The following is a 24,507-nucleotide window of genomic DNA, read 5'->3' as shown; positions in this document are numbered from 1 at the left end:
TGCCCCCCAAGCACCGAGAATACAGAGTAGCGTTCCATTCTGTAAAAATAGCATGATGCTATTTTCTAGCCCTCCAGCTGACTTGGACCCCCAAATTTTGTCTTCCTGGTTGCCGCCTCTCAGTGGCCCCGCCCTTAGCTTCCGTTCGCGGGAGCTGCTATGCTGCAGAATGACCTCCATAGCAAGGCGTGTCCACGCTCCCCCGTCACATTCATTCTGCGCTTCATCTGGCCCTCTCATTCCCTTTCTAATGAGCAGGGGGGGACAGTGGTTGTCGCACAAGCCATTCTAGCAAGCATGGGCGTCATTCCCGCAGCAGGCGATCGGGAGGAGCTGTGGCTCAGTGCCAGAGCATCTGCTCTGCATACCCGAAGGTCCCAGGATCAATTCCCGGCACCTCCAGTTAAAAGAGATCAGGTTGCCGGTGATGTGAAGGACCCTAGCCTGAGACCCCACAGAGCCGCTGCCAGTCTGAGTAGACCATGTTGACCTGGATGGACCCAAGGTCTGATATGGTATAAGGCAGCTTCGTGCATCCACTAACTGCAGGGCTTAAGCAAGCGATGACACTGCTGAGTGGAACCTACCATAGGGTTCTTGGGCGGGTGGGGAGGTTGGAGAAGTGAAGATGCAACGTGAGGTAAAGTAATCTAACTCACCCTAGCTCAATATCTGTCAGGCTCAGGTTGATTTGACCACCTGTACCTGTTGTATTATTGCCTCAAAGCTCTGATGTATCTTCCCTGTGCTTATTGTTTTAACCTTTCCCTCCTGCTTTCCCTTAGAGTGTTGTTTCAGGGCCCTTATCACCTGCCCTCGCCTGCCACCACATTCCTGAAAGGGGAGGGGGGAGTGAGTGTATGCGTGTAGGAGTAGAAATGCTTGCCTCTGTGGCTCTTCTATGCCGCCCCAAAGAGACATCTTCCACACGGGAAGTTGTCCTTGGAGAAACGTCTTTGATTAGCTAGGGATGGACCGTATATTTCTCATGGTCTGGGTAGTATTGCTGACGTGGAAGAATGGAATGTGCGACCGTAACTATATGCCCCTTTCCTGCCTTACCACCCCAGTTCTGACAAGGAGTTCATTCCCTGAACATCTCATATCTTCTAATAAAACTTTCAACCAAGAAAGTGTGTGTGACGAGTGACTTGACTGGGACACTGACAATATCCCCCCGGTGGACTTTTTGGTATAAACTCCCTGGATGGTGGATGGAGAATGGCACGGGAGATAGATGCCGTATTCTCCCCTCCCTGCTTTTAACATCAGTTCAGGTGGGTAGCTGTGCTGGTGTTCCCTTCAACAGAAGAACAAGGGTCGAGTCCAGCAGCACCTGAGAGTCCAATAAGATCTCCAGGGTACAGTTTTTGGAGACTTGAAGCTTGCTTGGTCAGGTTATCTGAGGAAGAGAGTTTTGCCTCTTGGAAGCGTCTACCCTGGAAATCTCCTTGGTCTTTAAGGTGCTCTTGGACTCAAGCTTGGCTTTTAATCAGTGCTCCCTCTAAGCTGTGGAGTCCTGTGAGCAAAAATTCTACCTTGTGAGCCACTGGCATTAAAGTTGTGAGCCAGCGATTTGGCTGCTGCATAAATCAGTTTGCTCTGGAGCCCTCCTTCCTGAGCGGAGACAAAAATCTGTGAACCGGAGGCTAAAAAACTGTGAGCTAGCTCACACTAACTCAGCTTAGAGGGAACACTGCTTTTAATACGTATTTTTGAATGGAAAGAGGATGGCAACCCGCATTCATAAGCATGGAAGAGAGGGCCTAATCATTATTGCAGATTAATTAATTTAGAAGAACAGTATGTTTAGGGCCACTGGTATTCTCCACTTCGTACCCTGAGTCCATTTTAGCTTTAATTTGGACCAAAAAAAATGGAGCAAGTTTCTAGTCCACATTCCAAATGAAGAGAACATGTGTCCGGGAAAAAACCTCTAGTGGCCCAGGAAGAGATTGTTTCAGTGCTATGCCTAGGTCTTTGCTCTTTCAGCACGGGTAGCCTCTGCCTTCCCACCTCCCCAGCCGTATCCTCGATACCCTTTTCTTCTTTCTGCTACTACCGAACAAAAATTCCAGACGCATCGAATCCAAGGATCTCGGAAACAAAAATGAATTATGCAAAACTGTTGGATTTGCATCCTTTTATTTTGCATGCTGGATGGCAAAGGTTGGTGAAGCGTCGCCACGCCCTACCTTCCGAGCTAGGAAAGGGGATATTTTCAAACCCACATCCCCCCCCCAATTTTTTTTAAAAAATTAAAGACAAACATTCCAGCTGGCTGATCATCGGAGTGTTACGGCATAAAAGTCGGCAGTGCCAGCAAAAGCGAGAGACACCAGGACCACAGTGGGTGCAGGCCCCAGAATGAGCGGGAGGTAAAGAGAGAGCATGCATTGCTTTCAAAGGGGGCAACTGGTTTAATCATACGATGACAGGGGGGGGGGGAGAACAGCTAGTACAGTTGCCATAGACTGGTACTAGAGGGCCCCCCCAAACATTTCCCAAGGGGTACAAGCTGTTGTTTTCCCAGGGAGCTATCTGGTGGATAGGAAAGAGAATTTTCTTTTTTACCTCAGCGCACTTTGAGCTCTCAAGAGAATTTTCTTTTTTACCTCAGCGCACTTTGATATCTCTCTCTCTCTCTCAGCAGTCCTCTGTTTGACCTAATTTACTTCCTTTTCAGGCTATGGGTCAGGATTCACCTAAGGTCATCCCAGCTACAGGCCCTTTCCCTGAATTAGGGTCCTCTAGAGAAAGGGATCAGGCAGCGTCTGGAAGGTTCGAGTCCTCGACGGCATCCAATTGTCTTTGAGGGAAAGGCAGGTCCTGAGCTCCACCTTTTCTATCGTCCTCCCGCTCCATCTCCTCAAGTCCACGCAGAGGCCGCGGTGAGCCTGGAGAAGACCCAGCACCCAAAGGTGACCCAGTGGCTGGCCCAGCTCAGCTCGGACCACTTGTAGATAGTGTAAGACATGCCGTAGCCCTGGGAGGGAGCAAAGGGTGACAAACGTTATTTTTGCTTTACGTAATGTGTACCCCGCTTATCTGTCCTCGTAATGCAGCTAACCCAGTCAAAACATACAGAGTAAGTTCACATCTTATCAGCCATTAAAACCAACAACAACACATTAAAACATAAGAGCATAAGAGAAGCCATGCTGGATCAGGCCAGTGACCCATGTAACCCAGGTGCCATCCGGAGGACCACCACAGCAGGGCCAGAACTCCAGAAGCCCTCCCACTGTGCCCCCCCCCAGCTCCAAGAATACAGAGCATCACTGCCCCAGACATAGCTTGTGGCAAATAGCCACTGATGGACCTCTGCTCCATATGTTTATCCAACTCCATCTTGAAGCTGTCTATGCTTGTAGCCGCCACCACTTCCAGTGGCAGTGAATTCCACTCTTGGGGTGATGAACTACTTCCTTTGATCTGGTTCTAAGCCTACTGCTCCTTAATTTCATTGAGTGCCCACAAGTTCTTGTATTGTGAGATAATGCATAATTTTGTAAACCTCTATCATTTTACCCCTCTATCGTCATTTCTCCAAGCTAAAGAGCCCTAACCTCTTTAACCTTTCCTCATAGGGAAGGTATTCCACCCCCTTCATGATTTTAGTTGCCCTTTTCTGTACTTTTTCCAACAATTAAAACAATGTGACGGTATTGTCCTTTGTATAGGGAGATTCGGTTTTTATACATAACTCTAATCTTATCAGATCTTCCAGTCAGACTTGAGGAATTTTATATTTTCCTCCACCTCACAGATAGTTCTAACGAAACCACCCTTAAACTGGCCAAATGTTGCACCTCAGTATCTTCAACAAGGAAGCAGCTGGTTAAGTCATTTTACGATCTATGTCTGCCCTATTGAAATCAGCCTGTTCTATCTCTGAAATTTTATTGTAGAGGGATGTGCGGATGACTCTCTCTCTCTTTGTCAATCCTGGCTGATCTATGATCGCGACAAATACAGAGGGATTGGTTAAAACCTGAGCTAAAAATACTGACAAGGAAATAAAAATGACAAATACAACGTGAGGCAGGAAGGAGGGACCATGGGAAACGGAAGCATAACAAAGGCAAAACAGATTCAGGCGGGTCGCTGCGTTGGTCTGAAGCAACAGGACAAAGTTTGAGTCTGGCGGCACCTTTAAGACCAAGGGAGTTTAATTCTGGGAATAAAGTTTTGTGTGCAAGCTTATACCAAGAATTAAATGTTCTTGGTGTTAAAGGTGCCACTGAAGGCAAAACATGACATTTCAAAGTGGATGAGCAGACTCGGGTCACGGGAATAGGGCATTGACCCTACTTTTTAAAGGGATCACACTCTGCCCCAAACATGTGGATTACCCTCCGAAGGGCAACCTAAACAATTTGGCCTTGTGGGCCCTGCGGAAACTAAACAAGTCCAGGAGGGCACGTGCGTCATCCAAGAGTGCATTCCACAGGGGAGGGGCCACAACTGAGCAGGCCCTTCCCCTGGTGACAGTTAGCCAAGCCATCCTGGGACCAGGCACCCACTAGAGGCTCCTAGATGATGACCGAATGGAGCGTGGCGTTGGGGTTGTAACTGGAGAGGCGGTCCCATAGTTGTGAGGACTGGGTGATTCTCCATGCCAGCACTTCATTCCTAAGCTGAACTCCGGTTCTCCCCATGAAGAAGAGACTGTCCTCCTCTTCGCTTCCTTTTGCCCCCAATGGGTCCCTCTTCTGGCAAGGCATTGGACGCCTGCAGGCCCAAGGCCCTCAGGATCTGCCCCCAAAGGACCCAGCCCTCTACGAAGCCCCCCCCGCCCCCGCCTGTAATCGGGGCCAGTTCAGAAATCAGGGCCAATTGTGCTTCGCAGGATGATGTGGATCTTCGTTGGTAGCGTTGCCAACCTCCAGGTGGGCCACAGAGATTTCCTAGAATTATAACCGATCTCCAGACAACAGAGATCAGTTCCCTTGGAGAAAATGGCTGCTTGAAAGAGTGGACTCAGCGGCATGATACCCCACTGTGGCCCCTCCCGCTACCCACGCTTAGGTTGCCAGGTCCCTCCTAGAAACCAGTGAGGGACGGGGAAGGTCTTACCAGGAGTGGGAGGGAGGCCCAGGCTACGTTGCTGGCGGTGTGGCGATGTCACTTCCGGTGTGTACTGGAAGTGACGTCATCATGCTGTTGCGGCGATGCTCTGGTATTTGGGCAAAAACTATGGTAAAAAATGGCTTCCACCACAGAGTTTTTGCCCAAATACCAGAATGTCGTTGCAGCGTTGCTGGAACGTGATGTCACCATGTTGCTTTCCCCATAGCTTGGGCCTCCTTCCTGCTCCTGGCCAGCCCCCCCCCACTGGCCAGCTCACTGGTGGCAGGGGGCGGGGCCTGGTGGTGGGGGAATCCCCCCACATCCGGGGATGGGGGAGCCTAGCAACCCTTCCAACCCTTCACAGGCTCTGCTCCCAAATCCAAAATCTTCAGGAATTTCCCAACCCAGACTTGGCACCCCTATTCATCGGTTCTCCCAAAAAATGTGGCCAACACAACTCCCACCTGGGCCCAGATTTTGCCACCCGTGTCCCCGCACCCCCCACGCCCATCTTACCTGCTCTTCCACAGAGTCATCGGCATCCATGTCAAATAACGACCCGAGGTAGGCCAGGTGAAAGACTGCGAGCGCCCCGAAGAGCAAATTGAGGAGGCGAACCCAGAGATCCTGTGGGAGAAGAAACGAAGGCCTCAGGCTTCGGGCAGCCAGGAATCTCCCCTCCAAACCAGGGTGGGGAGCAAGGAAGAAGAAGAAGAAGAGATTGGATTTATACCCTGCCCTTCACTCAGAGTCTCAGAGCAGCTGAAAAACTCCTTTCCCTCCCCCTCCCCACAGCAGACACCCTGTGAGGCAGGTGGGGCTGAGAGAGCTCTGGTAGAAACTGCTCTTTTTCAAGAACAGCTCTGACAGAACTGTGGCTTGCCCAAGGTCATCAAGCCAGGTGCAAGTGGAGGAGCGGGGAATCACACCCGGTTCTCCCAGTTTAGCGTCCGTGCACTTAACCACTATACCAAACTGGAGATGGTTTTAGCTGCATCAGGCCCCCAAGGTGGGCAACTGCCCCCACCCCAGCCCCAACTACTTACAGGGGAAAGGATTTCAGGAGGCCAGGCTAGGAAAGATCTATTTACTTTGTTTATACCTCGCCTTTCTCCACAGCGGAGGCCCAAAGACACTTTTATCCTCCTCCTCTCCTCCATTTTATCCTCACAACAACCGCCTTTGGTTAAGTTTATCAGCAATCCTGAGGTGTGATTTTAAATTTTGGCTTTTATGTTTTTAACAAAGTTTATTTAATGTGTTTTATCTATGTTGTACGCTGCCTGGAGCTCCCAAAATACTAGAACTCGAGGGCATCCAATGGAGTTGACAGGCAGAAGGTTCAGGATGGAGAAAAGGAAATAATGTGGGGTTTTGCTGACAGAGAACGTAGTGATGGCCACAAGAATAAGCAGCTTTCAAAGGGGATTAGATAGTCTATCAATGGCTACTAGCCACGGTGGCTGAGGGGAACCTCCATGCTCAGAGAAAGTCAGCCTCCGAAACCCAGACCCAGGAGGCAACATCAGGGGAAGGCCTTGGCCTCCGTGCCCTGTTGTTGGCCATCTAGAGGAACTGGTTGGCCTCTGTGTGAGACAGGATGTTGGATTGGATGGACCACTGGTCTGATCCAGCAGATTTCTTCTTATGTCCTTATCAGGGGAAGGCCTTAGTCTCTATGCCTTGTTGTTGGCTCTCCAGAGGAACTGGCTGGCCACTGTGTGAGACAGGATGCTGGACTAGATGGACCCTCACTGGTCTGATCCAGCAGGGCTCTTCTGATGTTCTTCTCAGGGGAAGGCCTCGGCCTCTCTGCCCTGTTGCTGGCCCTCCAGAGGAACTGGCTGGCCACTGTGTGAGACAGGATGATGGACTAGATGGACCACTGGTCTGACCCAGCAGGGTTCTTCTGATGTTCTTATGTAAAAGGTGGCTAATAAATGTTTTAAATAAATAAACAAACCCTGTGAGGTGGGTTAGCCTGGGAGTGTGTGACTAGGCCCAGTGTCACCTAGCGAGCACTCACGGCAGAGTAAGGATCCCCATAGGCTAATCTTACACTCTAACCACTACATCACTCTGGTTCACTCTACCTAAATGCTTGGGATAGGCGGGAAAGAAACATTCACGGGACCAACAGCATCCTTTGACCCTTGGCATTTGCAACAGATCTCTCACCGTGTTGTGGCGATGCGAACACCCGGGCTGGCACCTCTTGGAGAGTATGCAGGCGTTGAATATGACCGACAACCGCTTCCGAAGAACTAGGGGAAACCCACACCGACACACACGTCAAGGGGCTTGAAGGTACAGAGCCCAAAGCCCAAAGCAATTTGTGCTCAAAGAAGGGGTGGTTGACACAACATGTTGGGAGTGGAAGGTGGCAGGAAAAGAGGGAGACCCAACAGGAGATAGACGGACTCAATGAAGGAAGCCAAGGCCCTCAAGGCCTGAGCAAGGCTCCAGAGCAGAGGTCATTTCGGGGGGGGATCGCGGGGGATCGCAGTTCCCCCGGGTGAGGTACAGGGGGGTGGGGGCACATGACGAAGCCCCACCCCCTGCTTCCGGCCGCCCCTCTTCCGGCCCTCATTCAGCCAGGAGGAGGCAGGAGAAGAGGGAGGGTAAGTTGCTTCCTCCCTGCCTCTCCCCACCCCTGCCTGCCTGAGGCCAGGGAGGGCCTTGGCGGGGCTTCCTCGCACTCCCGCCGGGTCCCTCATGGGGCTCGGCAGTGGAGCTGCAAGGCCGGCGGTGGCGGCCAGGACCGTTGGGGGCGGGGTGTGTGGCCTCATGACACACTTCCAGTGATGTCAGGGGGTGTGGCCTTATGACACACTTCCGGTGATGTCAGGGGGTGTGGCATATGCTAATGAGTTATGCTAATGAGTTCCCCTAGCTCTTTTTCTACGAAACGACCCCTGCTTCAGAGAGAAGCCGGTTTGCTCTGCAGTGGAAGACCTAGATTCGGGTCCCGTAACTCCTTACAGACTAACAAGATTGGGTGGGGGGGGATGAGCTCTTGAGAGTTAAAAATCTTCAAAAATTCTAGGTCAATTCTAGGTAAGAGTTCTAGTGTCTGCTCAGAGCAACTCCCAGGGTAGGTCTGGGGGTTTTTTCTGAGCAGGAAATCAACGGATGGACTAGACGGGAGGAAGTGAATGGGTGGGGAGAGCCAGAAAGACAGGAAGTTCCTCCCCGGCAGAAACACAGTCAAGACTCACCATGTTCAATGTAAGTGATGAAGCCAAGAGATAACAGCACAGCGGCCAGGTGGAAACTCAGCCCCTAAGAGGAAGCAAAAAGAAGGTCACAAACAACAGTATCTAGCCCCCCCGCCCCCCGAGCTTAAGTACATGTAAAAGGTAAAGGTTTCCCTTGCTCGAAAGCCAGTCGAATCCGACTCTAGGGTTGCGGTGCTCATCTCCGTTTCAAAGCCGAAGAGCCAACGCTGTCCGAAGACGTTTCCGTGGTCATGTGGCCGGCATGACTGGACGCCGAGGCGCACGGAACGCTCTTACCTTCCTACCAAAGTGGTACCTATTTATCTACTTGCAATGTCTTGCTTTCAAACTGCTAGGTTGGCAGGAGCTGGAACTAGAGACGGGAGCTCACTCCGTCATGTGGCACCTGGGTCTCGAACTGCTGAACTACCGACCTTCCACAGCCTGCAGTTCAGCGGCTTAACCACTTGAGCCACCACAGCGCCATTAAGTACATGTACTCAGAAGTAAATCCCATTCAGTATGATGGCACTTATTTCCAAACCACCATGCTTTGGCTAATAGCAGCAGTCTGATCCTTTGAATCAAGCTGCATTGAAATTGGTCTGTAGCTCAATCGAGAGATGGTTTTATTTAGGACATTTTTATCCCGCCGTTGCTCCAAAAGCTCAGGCAACAGACATCCGTCTCCTCTTCTCCCTTTTACCTTCACAACAACCCTGTGAGGTGTAGGTTACTGGCTGAGGAAGTGACTTGCCCAAGAAGCCTGGAGAGTGTGGGGTTTGGGGAGGGCCCCCAGCCAGGATGTGACGTCGTAGAGTCCGCCCTCTGAAGCTGCCATTTTCTCCAGGGGAACCGATCTCTGACGTCTGGAGATATGCTGTCATCCCAGGAGGTCTCTAGGCCCCACCTGGAGGTTGGTAACCCTACTTCCCATATGCCCTCATCAATGCTCCCTCTCAGCTGTGGAGTCTTGTGAGCAAAAATTCTACTTTGTGAGCCACTGGCATTAAAAGTTGTGAGCGAGCGATTTGGCTGCTAAAAAAACGGTGAGCTAGCTCACACTGCCTCAGCTTAGAGGGAACACTGGTCCCCGTGGCTCCAGTTGTAGCCCTGAGGTTGCCACCTGCTAGTTGTCCCTGGCTTTGGGTAGCCCACTTGGCTTCAACTACTAGGATGGGCCTTTTCCCATCATGCCTTTCACACAAGAGTACCAGTTCCTCGAGGAGGCAGAGGGGTCTGTCTCTAGAAATTTTCAGGAGGTGCTACAAGACTACTCAGTTAGCCAGGGTTTTTAAAAGGGGCATAGACTGCAAGTATGGAGCAGAGGTCCATCAGTGGCTCAGCCACAATATATAGATGGAACGGTATTATGTCTGGGGCAGTGATGCTCTGTATCCTTGGTCTTTGGAGGGCAACACTGGGAGGGCTTCTGGAGTTTTGGCCCCGCTGATGGACCTCCTGATGGCCCCTGGGTTTTGGCCACTGTGTGACACAGAGTGTTGGACTGGGTGGGCCATTGGCCTGATCCAACATGGCTTCTCTTAAGTTCTTAAGTATCTTTTTTGAGGCAGTGGTGGTGAATTGTGCTTTTATTTCATCCCACAGGTTTTCCTAAACTGCTCTGAGCCACGACGGAAGGTCGGAGATTTTTCCTTGATCAGTTTCTGTTTCTGCTACAGGATGCTGACCAAATGTTTCAGTGGCTTCTTGGAGAATGCATGACGCAAACTCTCACCGTAGTTTGTGGGGCAAGTGGATTGTAGTGGATTTTTTATTCTCAGTCCCTTTGGTACAGTGTTAACTCTTCTGCATTTGGCAAGAAAGAAGATGTCTGTTTGTACCTGTGCAAGTTTCTTCACAAGACTGATGGATTTCCATTCTGTACGGCTAAATGTGGTGCTGCCCGTGGGGACAGATACAGATGGGCAGCCATGTTAGTCTGTCTGTAGTGATAGAAAAGAGCAAGAGACCAGTAGCACCTTAAAGACTCATAACATTTGAAATTTTGTGAGTTTTTAAGGTGTTACTGGACTCTTGCTCTTTTCTGCTGCTACAGACAGACTAACACAGCTACCCATCTTGAGACTAAATAAGTAGTGAGTTGAAATGGCTCCTACCTGCATAGATCGCAGGGATGTGACCAAGCTATGGCATCCAGGAACAGACTTTTTATAAACTGTGTACATGAGATACTCACGTGTAAGAGGGCGCTGGCGGCATAGGTTACGATGATTGCCGAGAAGGTGCCCAGTTTCAGGGAGTTCTTAAAGACATCTGGAAAACAGAAAGCATTAGTAACTGGGCATCCTTCTATGCCCCCAACAAGATGGCCTCCTCTTTCCAGAATCCTCTACCAAGATGCAAAACAAACCAACCAAAAGCCTTTTCCTGTTCCCAGGTAAGCTACTGCCAAGATCTGGTCATCTACACACCTCCCCTATGTTGCTTCATCTGATGGCAACAAATTGGCTTGGCGCTTTCGTGAACCTGTTTGTGAACAGAGATCGCTCTGATCTGCACAGATTGCTCTTATCTTTCGGTCACCTTAAGATGTGACCAAGGGAGAGCACTGCCAACATCTGATGATCTAACGGTTGCTGCGTCTATGCCATGGAAGACTTCCTGCAGGCATTAAACCAGTGGGAAGTGCTTGGCAAAGGGCCCAGAGTTGCAAATATAAGAAGAAGTAGGTGACGGTCCATCTTGCTTAGCATTCTCTTGGCTAGCCAGGCCTCCGGGAACCTTATCAGCAGGGCATGGAAGCAACCGAGATGCCTCCTTTGGCTGGTGGCAGCAAACTTCCTCCTTTGGCCAAGCCCCTGCCATTGGTCAGTTTCATGGCTCACGGAAACCCTGATGGACAACCCACTGTCCTACCTAAATTCCTTCTGTGTCCCACTGGTAGTATGTGTACCACTGGTTGAGAACTGCCGCTGTAAAGGTCCTATACCTTCAAACTTCCTACAGAAGGACCTGTTACCAGATGTACCAAGGCCGAGTCCATGAAATAAAGCCCCCCCCCCTTAACTAACAACAGAAAGACAAGAGCCCTTACAGCAGTTCAGCCAACGGGACATGGGCAGATTCCAGCTGGTGACCACTTCAACCATAGAACGGGGCAGTTCCACATTCAGGGGGCGAGACACTGTCAGGTCCCTGAAAAGAGGAGGGGAAAAATTAATGCAGGGCAGGATACAGAAAGGGATTCCTGAGTTTCATAGTTCTATTACTGAGGAGGAGATTGGATTTACACCCTGCCCTTCAATACCCAAAGGAGTCTCAGAGCGGCTTACGATCCCTTCCCCTCCCCACAACAGACACCCTGTGAGGTAGGTAGGGCTGGAGAGAGCTCTCTCTCGAGAACTGCTCCTGAGAGAACAGCTCTGAAGGAACTTGTGACTGACCCAAGGTCACACCAGCAGCTGCGTGTGGAGGAGTGGGGAATCAAACCTTGATCTCCCAGATTAGAGTCTGTGCTCCTAACCACTACACCAAACCGGAAGCAGAGGAACATCCCACAAATTAGAACTGAGAGATCAGAAATCACCTAACTGGAGGATTCCCTACGTTTATCCGTTTAGTGCGCTTCACCCCACCCTCCCTCCAGTTAGCTCGGCGTGCATGCCTGGTTCTCCCCTCCCCCGTTTTTTCCTGCACAACAACCCTGTGAGGCAGGTTTGGCTGAAGTCCGAGACCACCCGGCGAGTTTCACGGCAAGGGTACTCAACAGGAGTGCCCAAAATCAGCACGGCCACAACCACATCACAGAGCGGCCGTTAACACACAACTTAATATCGCCCCTGGAATCCCGAATCTCTGAGCATCATTTTTTTTTTTTAAGTGAGCCAGTTTCTAATCCCCAAACCTGACAAGGGTTAGGATTTTCTACTGCAGGCTTAAGAATCAAAGGGGGCCTTGCCAGAGAACGAGTGGCGAGATGGTTTCCGGCCCCACTTAATGACCTCCCAAATTTACTTCCTTTCCACAACCTCTTTTTCCAGTCCCCCCCCCTCCTAGTCAGGGGTCATTTCGTAGAAAAAGAGGTGCAGGAGCTCATTAGCATAACTCATTAGCGTAACTTATTTGCCTATGCCACCCCCCCTGCCATCACTGGAAGTGTGTCAGAAGGCAATACCCACCGCTCAGGCTCCACTGGATTTTTTGGTTTTTCTAGCTATGGGGGGGGGTGGGGGGGAACGTGCAGATCTGCCCTCACAGAGGAGGGAGAGCTTGTACCTGAAGGCGGGCCGGGGGGAGGGACTCTGTAACTTACCTGGCTGCTTCTTGCTCCTCATGCTGGGAGCAGCTGCTGCTGGGAGCAGGGGGTGGGGCTTGTTGCATGTGTCCGCCCCCTGGGCTCCTTACTGCCGGAGCTCCGCTCCTGTGTGCTCCCGCAGGAAATGACCCCTGCTCCTAGTTACTGCTGCTCTGACCTGGATGGCCCAGGCTGGCCCACTCTCATCAGAGCTTAGACGCTAAGGGCCTGGTTAGGATGGGAGACCAACGAGGAAGTCCAGGCTTGCTACGCAGAGGCAGGCCATGGCAAACCAGTCTCTGTTTGTCTCTACCCTGACCTGGATGGCCCAGGCCGGCCCGATCTCATCAGAGCTTGGAAGATAAGCAGGGTCGGCCCCGGGAAGTATTTGGGCTATCGGGGTCAGGGCAGCGAAAGGATGGGATCCGAGGCCACCCCCGCCACCCCTTCCGGATCATCGCTCACCATCGCAAGTGGTCCTTTTCCTCCGTGAAGCCGGCCCCCGCCAACGTGGCCGTCGTTTCGGACAGGAAGCCCACAAAGTAGTTGCTGAAGTGGAAGGAGCCGGCGCTTTCGTAGGCCCGGAGCCACCTGTGTCGTGACAACAGGAATCGAGCTTAGATGCCGGTGAGTCTTGGAGCAGGCAAACACGCACGCACACGCGTACCCTAGAGCAGAGGGCTGACGTCCCCCAATGACTCACCTCACCACGGTGCTCCTAGCACAGAGCAGAAGTAGGAAGGAAAGAAAGAAACAAGAGTCAAAGGACGACAGAGAGCAATAGAGCACGGAGCATTTTTACAGATCGAACTGCAGAATGACGTGGAAAGAAGCCACATTGAGCAGCATCAGTGGGTTGCGCTGTGCTCAGTTCTGATGCACATTGACTAAAGACAGGGCTGCGCATGTCCTGCGACTCTGTGCAAGCACAGCACTGGAAAGAGAAGCAAAGTTTCTTGCCCTGCTAAAATCGTCCCAGGAGTATATAGGCAAACTATATTATTTATTTACTTCATTTATACTCCACTTCCCCTCCCCCCGTGGGGACTCAAAAGTGGCTTACAACATTCTCCCTTCCTCCACTTTATCCCCACAACAACCCTGTGAGGTAGGTTAGGCTGAGAGGGTGTGATTGGCCCAAGGTCACCCAGCGAGCTTCCATGGCAGGGTGGGGATTCGAGCCTGGGTCTCCCAGATCCTAGCCCGGCGCTACAACCACTACTCTGCACTTGACTGGCTCTCCAGTCAAGTCAAATCAAGTCTTAGGCTGCGATCACACACACTAAATAATCCACTCTCAATGCACCTTCCAACTGGAATCTGCATCTAGCATTTGCTCCGCTGTCTTACCAAACAGTCTGGGACAAGGGATGCTCCGTATTCTTGGTGCTTGGGGGGGGCAACAGTGGGAGGGCTTCTAGTGTCCTGGCCCCGCTGCTGGACCTCCTGATGGCACCTGGTATTTCTGGCCCTTGTGTGACAGAGTGTTGGACTGGATGGGCCATTGGCCTGATCCAACATGGGCTTCTCTTATGTTCTTAACAGAGATTCCCCTCTGCATTGCCTGCCACTTTCACTCTGATCGATTGTCGGATTTTATGGCAGTGTCCAGACTGCATGCCGCTTTCGTTTGATCTCTCGGTTTTATGGTGGCCGTCTGCATAGATTTATGGCCGTTTTATGGTCATTCAGGGGTGACTCTGCAGTCAGTATGGCAGCGTTGGCCCGGGGGTATCTGAATGAGGTTCTGAGACGCATCTTTTCCCGTTCCAGCGTGGGTTTGGTAAAACAGCGGAGCGAATGCTAGACGCAGATTGGGCCACAGTAAAATCCAGTTGGAAAGTGCACTGAAAGTAGATTGAAAGTGGATTATTTAGTGTGCGTGATCGCAGCCTTAGACGGTTAAATCTTAGGAGGAGGGAAAACCCACCAGGATTCCCAGCGGTTGACGGCAGCACAGTTCACGTACCGGGGCCATTTGGCATGGCTGGGAAAAGGGAGAAGAAAACTGGACTAAGGTATACAAATTTGCTCCGCTGATTTAGGTCACCGACATCAACTTTCCTGGGGGCAGAATTCTGATTGGTGCAGAATGCGCACAGCCTTTGCAGAGCTGGAAAGAGTACAGAGGAGGGCGACCAATAAGATTAGGGGGTTGGAGTGCTTTCCCTATGAGGAAAGGCTGAAGAGTCTGGGACTTTTCTGTTTAGAAAAGAGACAACTGAGCGGGGAGGGCATGATAGAGTTTTATAAAATTATGCACGGGGTGGAGAGAGTTGACAGAGAGAACTTTTTCTCCCTCTGCTGAAAGGCTAGAACTCCAGGGCATCCAATGAAGCTGATGGGCAGTAGGTTCAGGATGGACCAAACGAAATACTACTTTACATTAAAATGTGATTAAAATGTGGATTTCGCTGCCAGAGAATGTAGTGATGGACTCAGGAATAAACATCTTGAAAAGGGGCTTAGATAGGTTCTTGGAGGATAAGTCTATCAATGGCTACTAGCCACAGTGGCCAACCAGTTCTTCTGGAGGGCGAACAACAGGGCATAGAGGGCTGAGGCCTTCATAAGAACATCAGAAGAGCCCTGCTGGATCAGACCAGTGAGGGTCCCTCTCGTCCAGCATCCTGTCTCACACAGTAGCCAACCAGTTCCCCTGGAGGTCCAACAACAGGGCATAGAGGGCTGAGGCCTTCATAAGAACATCAGAAGAGCCCTGCTGGATCAGACCAGTGAGGGCCCATCTAGTCCAGTATCCTGTCTCACACAGTGACCAACCAGTTCTTCTGGAGGGCCAACAACAGGGCAGAGAGACCGAGGCCTTCATGAGAACATCAGAAGAGCCCTGTTGGATCCGACCAGTGGTCCATCTAGTCCAGCATCCTGTCTCACACAGTGGCCAACCCGTTCCCCTGGAGGTCCAACAACAGGGCATAGAGGGCTGAGGCCTTCATAAGAACATCAGAAGAGCCCTGCTGGATCAGACCAGTGAGGGTCCCTCTAGTCCAGCCTCCCATCTCACACAGTGGCCAACTAGTTCTCCTGGAGGGCCAACAACAGGGCAGAGAGGCCGAGGCCTTCCCATAATGTTTCCTCCTGGCTCTGGGACTCAGAGGAATCCATGCCTCTGAATGGGGAGGTTCCCCTCAGTCACCATGGCTACTTATCCTCCATGAATCTGACTAATCCCCTTTTCAAGCTGTTTATTCCTCTGGCCATCACTACATCTTCCGGCAGCGAATTCCACATTTTAATCACTCGGTGAGTTTCTGATCTTAGAGCGGACTGAGCTTCAACAAGGAGAGTGCCAGGAGCTGGGAGGGGAGGTAGAGCCATGCAGCCAGACATGAGCCACCACGACCAGCCCCACAGAAAGAGGGGCCAGCCCTTCTCCAAAGCCACTGAATAGCAGAGACAGAAATCAAGCCGAAACTAGCATGCCACTGAAGCACGCAGTCACAGACAAGACTGACAAACACCAGCCACAGAGCGAGAGGAAAGACCTCCACAAACATACTGTGCCACAGAATGAGCCACGACAGGACTGGACCAGTGTGCCACGGGACACGTCGGCTGCTGGGCCACGGAGAAAAATGAACGGTGTGAAGATGAGGATGTCACAGACTTGGGGGAACCGCCACGCCACAGAAAGGGCCGCCATGGACAAGAGCCACAAAACCCACCGAACGTGCGCAGAAGTAACGGACACGAGCAATGAGAGCGTGACGGTGGCGACTCAAGGAAAGTATTGCCCAGACTGTTACCTGGTTTTGCGCTTCCTGCCACCAGCGATGGGTTCCCCAAGAGAGAGGAAGGGGTGGGAGAGAGACGACGAATGGAAGGACAGAAGAAGAAGAAGGAGAGAAAGAAGAGATTGGATTTATACCCCGCCCTTCACTACCCGAAGGAGTCTCAGAGCGGCTCACAGACTCCTTTCCCTTCCCCTCCCCACAACAGACACCCTGTGAGGTAAAAGAAGACATTGGATTTATACCCTGCCCTTCACTACCCAAAGGAGTCTCAAAGCGGCTTACAAACTCCTTCCCCTTCCCCTTCCCACAACAGACCCCCTATGAGGTAGGTGGGGCTGAGAGAGCTCTTGACAGAAACTGCTCTTTTTCAAGGACAGCTCTTATCAGAGCTACGGCTTGCCCAAGGTCATCCAGCCAGGTGCAAGTGGAGGAGTGGGGAATCAAACCCGGTTCTCCCAGATTAGAGTCCGCACACTCAACCACACTACACCAAACTGTAGAGAAGAAGAAGGAGAGAAAGAAGTTGCTCATCAGGGCACAGGTAATTCTGAACAGGATAGGAAATATCTGTCCTTGAGCGGGGCTCCTGAGCTGTGAGTGAGCGGCAGGTAGAAGTCTGACATGTGCAGCTTCTTGCTGAACTTGTCACAGCTTTTTAAATCGAGAAACTGCTCAGCGTTTCAGCACTCCCAAACGCTTCCCCCAAACCCACACACTGGTATGGCACAATCTTGAAGGGGAAAAAAAAGAATATTAAAGAGTAACCGGAATAGGAAACTTCAGAAGAGGAACTCACCCACAATTCCCTCTCAGTGTTCCGGACGCTTCCGGACAATCATGAGCCGAACAGCTACCTGAGTCTCTTCCAGGGCTCTTTTTGTAGAAAAAGCCCAGCAGGAACTCATTAGCATAATAGGCCACACCCAACACCAGAAACTCATTAGCATATTAGGCCACACCCCTGACAGCACAGCTTATTAGCACATTAGGACGCACCCCCATGTTACCAGAAGTGTGGTTATCCAGCCACACCCACCTTTCGCTTGTTATTCTGTTTACCTTGTTTGTTGTCAAAACCCAGGGCTTTTTTTGTAGCAGGAACTCCTTTGCATGTTAGGCCACACACCCCTAATGTAGCCAATCCTAATGGATTTCTGCTGTTGGGTGTGGCCTATTATGCTAATGAGTTCCTGCTGTGCGTGGCCAACTTCGGAGCCAGCCGGAACTCCATTCCTGTGCGTTCCTGCCCCAAAATAGCCCTGGTCTCTTCTAAGATGACCCAGAAGTCTCCGGCTAAGAAGGCACCACAGTCCAAATAGCAGGAAGTACCAAGTCCCCTGCCCATTTTGAGCTTCCAGGGTGTACTGGAGGAGACCTACTCTCGGTTCTCTGATGTTGGGTGACTGTCAGCTACAAAAACGGGATCCCGGGGAGCTCTCTCTATGACGTCCAGAAAGGAGAGACACTCTCCCTTTCTACTAGAGTTCTTAACATCCCCAAGCTAGGGTTGCCAGCTCCGGCTTGGCAAATACCTGGAGATTTGGGGGTTGGAGTCTGTGATGACCCCTTAACGGGGAGGTCTGGGTTTACCTTAAAATGTTGTTTTTACTCTATGTAATTCACAAATAAAAGATTAACTCATTGTAACCAGGAAGGCTTAAATACTGAACAACTGCTTGGTGTAGCCCACACTTTTCCCTCTTACTGACAAGGATCTGGGCATGTCACTTTGTAACAATATTTTCCTTAGGCCATATAAGTTTACTGTTTCTTATACATTCAACTTCAGCTTATAACTGCTTCAACACAGACGGCTTCTCTCACAGACTTCAGAACTTAACAACCAACACAGGGAAGCTTTTTCTTATCTCTCATACATAGCTTAACACCCCTTCAACTCATACATAGCTTAACTTAACAACTCATCTCACTAACTGTCTTAACTGTAACTCTTGACTGACATATCTGCTCATCCACACAGAATCATTTCCAAAACCCCTCCCCCTCTCTGTCACTCACCAATCACACCACTTGCTTGTTTCCACTACTCTAGACTTTCATACAGCCATGCATCCAAACTTTTAAAGACACACACACAGAGTTAAACATGAAATCGTTACAGAGCCTGAGGAGGGCGGGGTTTGGAGAAGGGAGGGACCTCAGCAGGGTCCAATGCCACAGAGCCCACCTTCCAAGGGGGCCATTTTCTCCAGGGGAACTGACCTCTGTCAACGGCAGATCAGTTGTAATAGCTGGACACCTCCAGCCACCACCTGGAGTGGTGTACTTCTTCACCCAAAGAGTGGTTAACACATGGAATTCACTGCCACAGGAAGTGGTGGCGGCTACAAGCATGGACGGCTTCAAAAGGGAATTAGATAAGCATGTGGAGCAGAGGTCCATCAGTGGCTATTAGCCACAAGGTATAGATAGGGACTCTGGGGCAAGTGATGCTCTGTCTTCTTAGTGCTTGGGGGGGGGGGTCAACAGTGGGAGGGCTTCTAATGTCCTGGCCCCACTGGTGGACCTCCTGATGGCACTGGTATTTCTGGCCACTGTGTGATACAGAGGGTTGGACTGGATGGGCCTTTGGCCTGATCCAACATTGGCGTCTCTTATGTTCTTATGACAAACCAGGGAGAGGGATCACGGGATGGACAGTGGAGAAGAACAGAACAGCTGCGATATATTATGCCGAAGAAAAACATCCACAGACTTATACCTTCTTATTCAACGTCCAATTCCAACGCCATGAACACCACAATGGACTACACGTATCTGTCTCATTTCGTTTTCAAACTCTGTCAAAGTGGGGAGCGTTGAAACTCCTATGTCATGAATTCACTTAGCAAACACTCTGGCCATTTCTTGTGGTGACCATCCTCAACTCCACTTTGACAGAGTTTGAAAACGAAACGAGACCCACAGCTGAATGTGTGACTGGGGCCCCACTGAGGTGATCTCAAGTGACAGGAACTTTCTGGGATTGACCCGTAGTGGCTCAATTCACACCCAGAAGTCACCATTTGATGCTGTAGCCATCAAGGGGTGAAGGCACCTTTAAGGGGCCACAGCTCTGCTGTCGTCTACAAGGTAAAGGAATCTTCTTTTGGATCTGACTGACAATCCCCTGATCCCTGCAGTGACATTTTGGAGGGATGAAAATAAGGCTTTCAGGCCCTTAAGAGAGAAAGCTATAAGAGAGAGAAGAGATTGGATTTATACCCCACCCTTCACTACCCAAGGGAGTCTCAGAGTGGCTTACAAATGCCTTTCCCTTCCCCTCCCCACCACAGACACCCTGTGAGGTAAAAGAAGAAGAGATTGGATTTATACCCCGCCCTTCAATACCCAAAGGAGTGTCAGAGCGGCTTACAAACTCCTTGCCCTTCCCCTCCCCACCACAGACACCCTGTGAGGTAGGTGGGGCTGAGAGAGCTCTGACAGAAACTGCTCTTTTTCAAGAACAGCTGTGCCAGAGCTAAGGCTTGCCCAAGGCCATCCAGCCAGGTGCAAGTGGAGGAGTGGGGAATCAAACCCGGTTCTCCCAGATTAGAGTCCGCGCACTTAACCACTACACCAAACTGGCTCTCAGCCTTCTCGATCCCGTGGCAAGCGACAGATTGGTGCTGGATGAGAATGTGGAGCAGGGGTCCCCAATGTGCAATTTTTTTGGGGGGGGAAAAAGAACATTGCTTTGGCAGCAGCTGCCACTACAGCACAAGGATCTTCACTCTGTGACTGAAGGGAAGCCATGGCAGCCATTTTGTGGCCACCATTTTGTGGCTGCACCCACCATAAGTAAAGGTAAAGGTTTCCCTTGCTCAAAAGCCAGTCGAATCTGACTCTAGGGATGCGGTGCTCATCTCCGTTTCCAAGCTGAAGAGCCAGCACTGTCTGAAGATATTTCCATGGTCATGTGGCCGGCATGACTAGATGCCGAGGCGCACGGAACGCTGTTACCTTCCCGCTGAAGCGGTACCTCTTTATCTACTTGCAATTTCTTGCTTTCGAGCTGCTAGGCTGGCAGGAGCCGGGACCAGAGATGGGAGCTGACTCCGTCACGCGGCACTTGGGTCTCGAACTGCTGAACTACCGACCTTCCGGTCTGCAGTTCAGTGTCTTAATCACTGAGCCACACCATACTGTGTCCCAATTCTAACGGCACCCACAGGCTCAAAAAGGCTGGGGACTCCTGAGGCAGAGCAGGCCTAAACAGAGCAGGCCTAAACCTGGGGGAATGAGCTCCCGAGTGAGATCAGGGGCCCTGTGGGATCTATTACAACTCCGCAGGGCCTGTAAGACGGACCTCTTCCACCAGGCTTTTGGCTGAGACAGCGGGCGCCCCCTCTTTGTGGCTGACCCCACCAGTGGCCTGGATTCTAACATCCTGAAATCTTCCACTACCGTTGATATGGTTCTATCAGAGCTGACACGGTACTTAGTATAATATCTTATACCGTTGTTTTAACCTAGTTTTAACTGTGTTGTGTTTTACACTATTGCTACCCGCCCTGAGCCTGCCCACGGGGAGGGCGGGATATAAATCCAAATAAATAAATAAATAAATTAAAAAAACAGGTCCCACCCCACCCCAAATCCAACACAGCATCCCAGCCGCACTGAAGCTTGCCGGGTAGTGAAATCAATGCTCTGTTTCTGTGGTCCGTCCAGGCTAGGGAACATACTGCTGTGTGGATCTGCTTTAGAAACTGAACATATTAAGGACCATCTTCCATTGAAGAAGAAGAAGAGGAGGAGGAGATTAGATTTATACCCCGTCCTTCACTACCCAAAGGTATCTCAGAGTGGCTTACAGACTCCTTTCCCTTCCCCTCCCCTCCCCAGAAAAGACACCCCGTGAGGTAGGTGGGGCTGAGAGAGCCCTGACAGAAACTGCTCTTTTTCAAGGACAGCTCTTATCAGAACTACGACTTGTCCAAGTTCATCCAGCCAGGTGCAAGTGGAGGAGTGGGGAATCAAACCCGGTTCTCCCAGATTAGAGTCCGCGCACTTAACCACTACACTAAACTGGCTTGCGGCCCTCCCAACTGGAAACTGTTGAATCGTTCACTTCCCCAGCAGACTATTGCTGCCGGCGGGAACCCGTGTGTGGGGGGGTCAACTTCTAGGTTGAGAGTGACGGTTCAGACTTACTTTCTGAGCAGCTTGTAGCTGTAGAGAGGGATGAAGTAAGAGAAGAGATAGGGGGCCACACAAGTGGACACAATGAGGCACGCGAGGCTGAGGAAGCCGCTCCGGCAGACCTTCCGGAACCAGGAGAAACTCTACGTGGAGAGAGAGAGAGACAACACAGAATCGTCTTAGGAGGGCCCTTTGCACGGATCGTGTGACACATTTCTGAATTTGAGGTCAAACGCACGCTGCTCTTCAGTCATGAAACATCCACGAATCCTAGGATTGCCAGACCCCCACCATGGGGCAGGAGAACCTCCCACTTCTGCAGGGCGCTTTCCCGCCACTGACCAGCTGGCTCGCAGGGGGAAATTCCACCCCCAACCAGTGTTCCCTCTAAGCTGAGTGAGTGCGAGCTAGCTCACAGTTTTTAAGCGTCTGGCTCACACATTTTTGCCTTAGCTCAGGAAGGGATGGCTCCAGAGCAAACTAATTTATGCAGCAGCCAAATGGCTCGCTCACAACTTTAATGCCAGTCGCTCATAAAGTAGAATTCTTGCTCACAAGACTTCACAGCTTAGAGGGAGCATTGCCCCCAACTGGCCCAAAAGGCGATGTGATTACGTCACCCAGAAGTGACTTGTCCAGATACACAGGACTTCCTTCCTCTTGTAGCCAAAAACCATTCGGCTGGCAAAATGGCCAAAAGCCATTCGGCCAGCAAGATGGCCAAGTTCCGCAGTGACATCATCACACCGCCATTGTCAGGGGGTGACACTCTGGTTTTTGGGCAAAACTCTGTGGTAAAATCAGCTACAAACAATAGAGTTTTGCCCAAAAACTAGAGTGTCACCCCCTGACAATGGCGGTGTGATGATGTCACTGCGGAACTTGGCCATCTTGCTGGCCGAATGGCTTTTGGCTACAAGAGGAAGGAAGTCCTGTGTGTCTGGACAAGTCTCAAGACAAATCAGGGCATCCCAGGATTCTTGAACGGTCCGTCAAAGAACCTCAGTGTGGTCCCCTTCCAATTTTTCTCCCACTGTGCCGAGAACAACCCGGGGGGCACTCACCATTCTCCGGCTCTCCACGGCCTGCAGGTAGGTGCGGAAGTGGAACCAGGGCCCAAAGATGACCGTTCCGACGAAGTAGATGTAGCCCATGAATTCCACCGGGGAAGGGATGGACGGCACCTCACCCCGGTCCAGATCAAAGCCCAGCGACACTGCCTTCATGGCCACGATCATCTGGGCTCCTAAATAGGGACGGGAAAGGAGTGTGGCGTTTGCGTGGGACTTCCACGAGATGCAGTGGTGACCACCGGTTCGGAGGAACAAATGCAATGGAGAAGCATGTTCAGACAGTATTAGCCATGATGATACATTGGAACCTCTGTGTTCAGGAGCAGAATATTTTAGGATTACCAAGTGGCGGGGACAAACAACAGGGGAAGGCTGTGGCCTCCATGCCTTGCTTCTCAGCTTCCCAGAGGCATCTGTTTGCCACGGACAGAAACAGAAAGGTGGATCTCGACATGATCCATAAAGGCAGTACTTGGGTTCTTAAATCTGTAGTCACAGCTCCTCCCATCCACTTTGTATCTAAGAAATTGGAATCCACTTTCCTTTAAAAACCAAGGCCAAGTCCCTCTTCACAACCCACCGTCCCGCAGGCCCATAGCTACAGTGGGGCTTCTGGAGGCTCCACCCCCTTTCTTAAAGGCAGGCTAGATGACCCTGGGGTCCCTTCCATCTCTATGATTCTAAGAATTTTGTCCAATCATTTAAAAACATTTTTTAAAAGTGTGCGCTCCTTTAAGCCGAGTGGGGTGCTGTAGCTGACTAATTCTCGCAATGAGCGAAGGGGTTGGAATAGGTGGCCTCTGGGACCCCTTCTAACTCTGTGTCGAGAAACTGGATAAAAATAACGATAACACTACAAGGAAAAGATGAAAAAAATACATATTTTTTTTGGGAAAGATGGAATAGAATTTATATATGGTTAGAGAATAAATAATGTTGCAAACTCAATCAAAAGATTGTAAATAAGTTACTGTATGAGATACATCTGTTTGTGATGATGTGAAAAATTATAAATAAAACTTGGGGAGGGGGAAGAGAAACTGGTCTCCTTTAAGAGAGTTTTCTGCCCAAGTGCTAGCTTTCTTGACTCTAGAAGTCATCACCCCCACCTGCCGGCTTGTTCTCAGAATTGTTGCTTAGGCTGGCAGAGGTGATTAACTTGCAGCTGCTGAGTCGTTGACAGCCTGCAGTTTAGAGATCTATCCTGGTAACAGCTTTCTATCAGCTCAATGGCTTTTCTTCCTGCACTGAGAACTTCAGCCCCACCAGAAAAAAAATTGCCCCACAAGCCACAAAAACCTGGCTACGGGCCCGCTGTCCTGCCACGTGCCACAGTCTTCATTGCTCATCCCGACTCAAACCATTTAGAGCAGGAGTCCCCAACCTTTTAAAGCCCGCAGGCACATTTGGAATTCAGACTTAGCATGGTGGACGCAGCCACAACATGGCTGCCGCAGGAGGCAAAGCCAGCCACAAAATGCCTGCTGTGGCTTGCCTTCAATCACACAGTGGAGATTCTTGTGCCGTGGCGGCAGCCACTCCCAATGCAACATTGTAAAAAAAAAAAAAGCCGTACAGCCAATCAAATCTCCAATGGCCAATCAGAAGCCTGGCTGGGCAAAAACCCCACCTAGCCCTGCCAACTTTCTAAAAACACTCGGCGGGAACCATGAGGCCCAGGGGCACCATGTTGGGGACCCCTGCTTTATGGCCACTTTGTTACTTGGGGGCAGCGGAAAAGGAAAACAGCACAGCAACATCACACAGCTGTTTAAAACGATTTGGGAGGATTAACTCCCAAGCTAATGCATCTATTGAGAAATGGTCACTCTTCGTTACATACCAGAATGTTCAATATGAAGATAATCAGTGTTCCCTCTAAGCTGAGTTAGTGTGAGCTAGCTCACAGTTTTTTAGCCTCCAGCTCACAGATTTTTGTCTTAGCTCAGGGATGGCCCCAGAGCTCCGTATTCTTGGTGCTGGGG

General features: G+C 50.8%; 1 protein-coding gene across 1 annotated transcript in view; it reads right to left on the bottom strand.

Annotated features, from left to right (window-relative positions):
* Positions 1-2,869: 2,869 nt before the first annotated feature.
* PORCN (porcupine homolog (Drosophila)) overlaps positions 2,870-24,507 on the bottom strand; it is a 31,313-nt gene continuing 9,675 nt past the window's right edge. The window contains exons 5-14 of the mRNA XM_015423510.1: positions 22,514-22,695; positions 21,462-21,592; positions 16,317-16,331; positions 13,015-13,140; positions 11,350-11,450; positions 10,492-10,568; positions 8,292-8,355; positions 7,252-7,337; positions 5,590-5,700; positions 2,870-2,986 (exon numbers count right to left, since the gene is read on the bottom strand). Coding sequence (XP_015278996.1) covers positions 2,870-2,986; positions 5,590-5,700; positions 7,252-7,337; positions 8,292-8,355; positions 10,492-10,568; positions 11,350-11,450; positions 13,015-13,140; positions 16,317-16,331; positions 21,462-21,592; positions 22,514-22,695 — 1,010 coding nt within the window. The remainder of the gene's footprint in view (positions 2,987-5,589; positions 5,701-7,251; positions 7,338-8,291; positions 8,356-10,491; positions 10,569-11,349; positions 11,451-13,014; positions 13,141-16,316; positions 16,332-21,461; positions 21,593-22,513; positions 22,696-24,507) is intronic.

The sequence above is a fragment of the Gekko japonicus genome, unplaced genomic scaffold, assembly GCF_001447785.1.
Source record: "Gekko japonicus isolate JY-2015 unplaced genomic scaffold, Gekko_japonicus_V1.1 scaffold2800, whole genome shotgun sequence".
In the NCBI taxonomy this organism is placed as follows: Eukaryota; Metazoa; Chordata; class Lepidosauria; order Squamata; family Gekkonidae; genus Gekko; species Gekko japonicus.
This window is presented reverse-complemented; position numbering and strand designations above follow the sequence as displayed.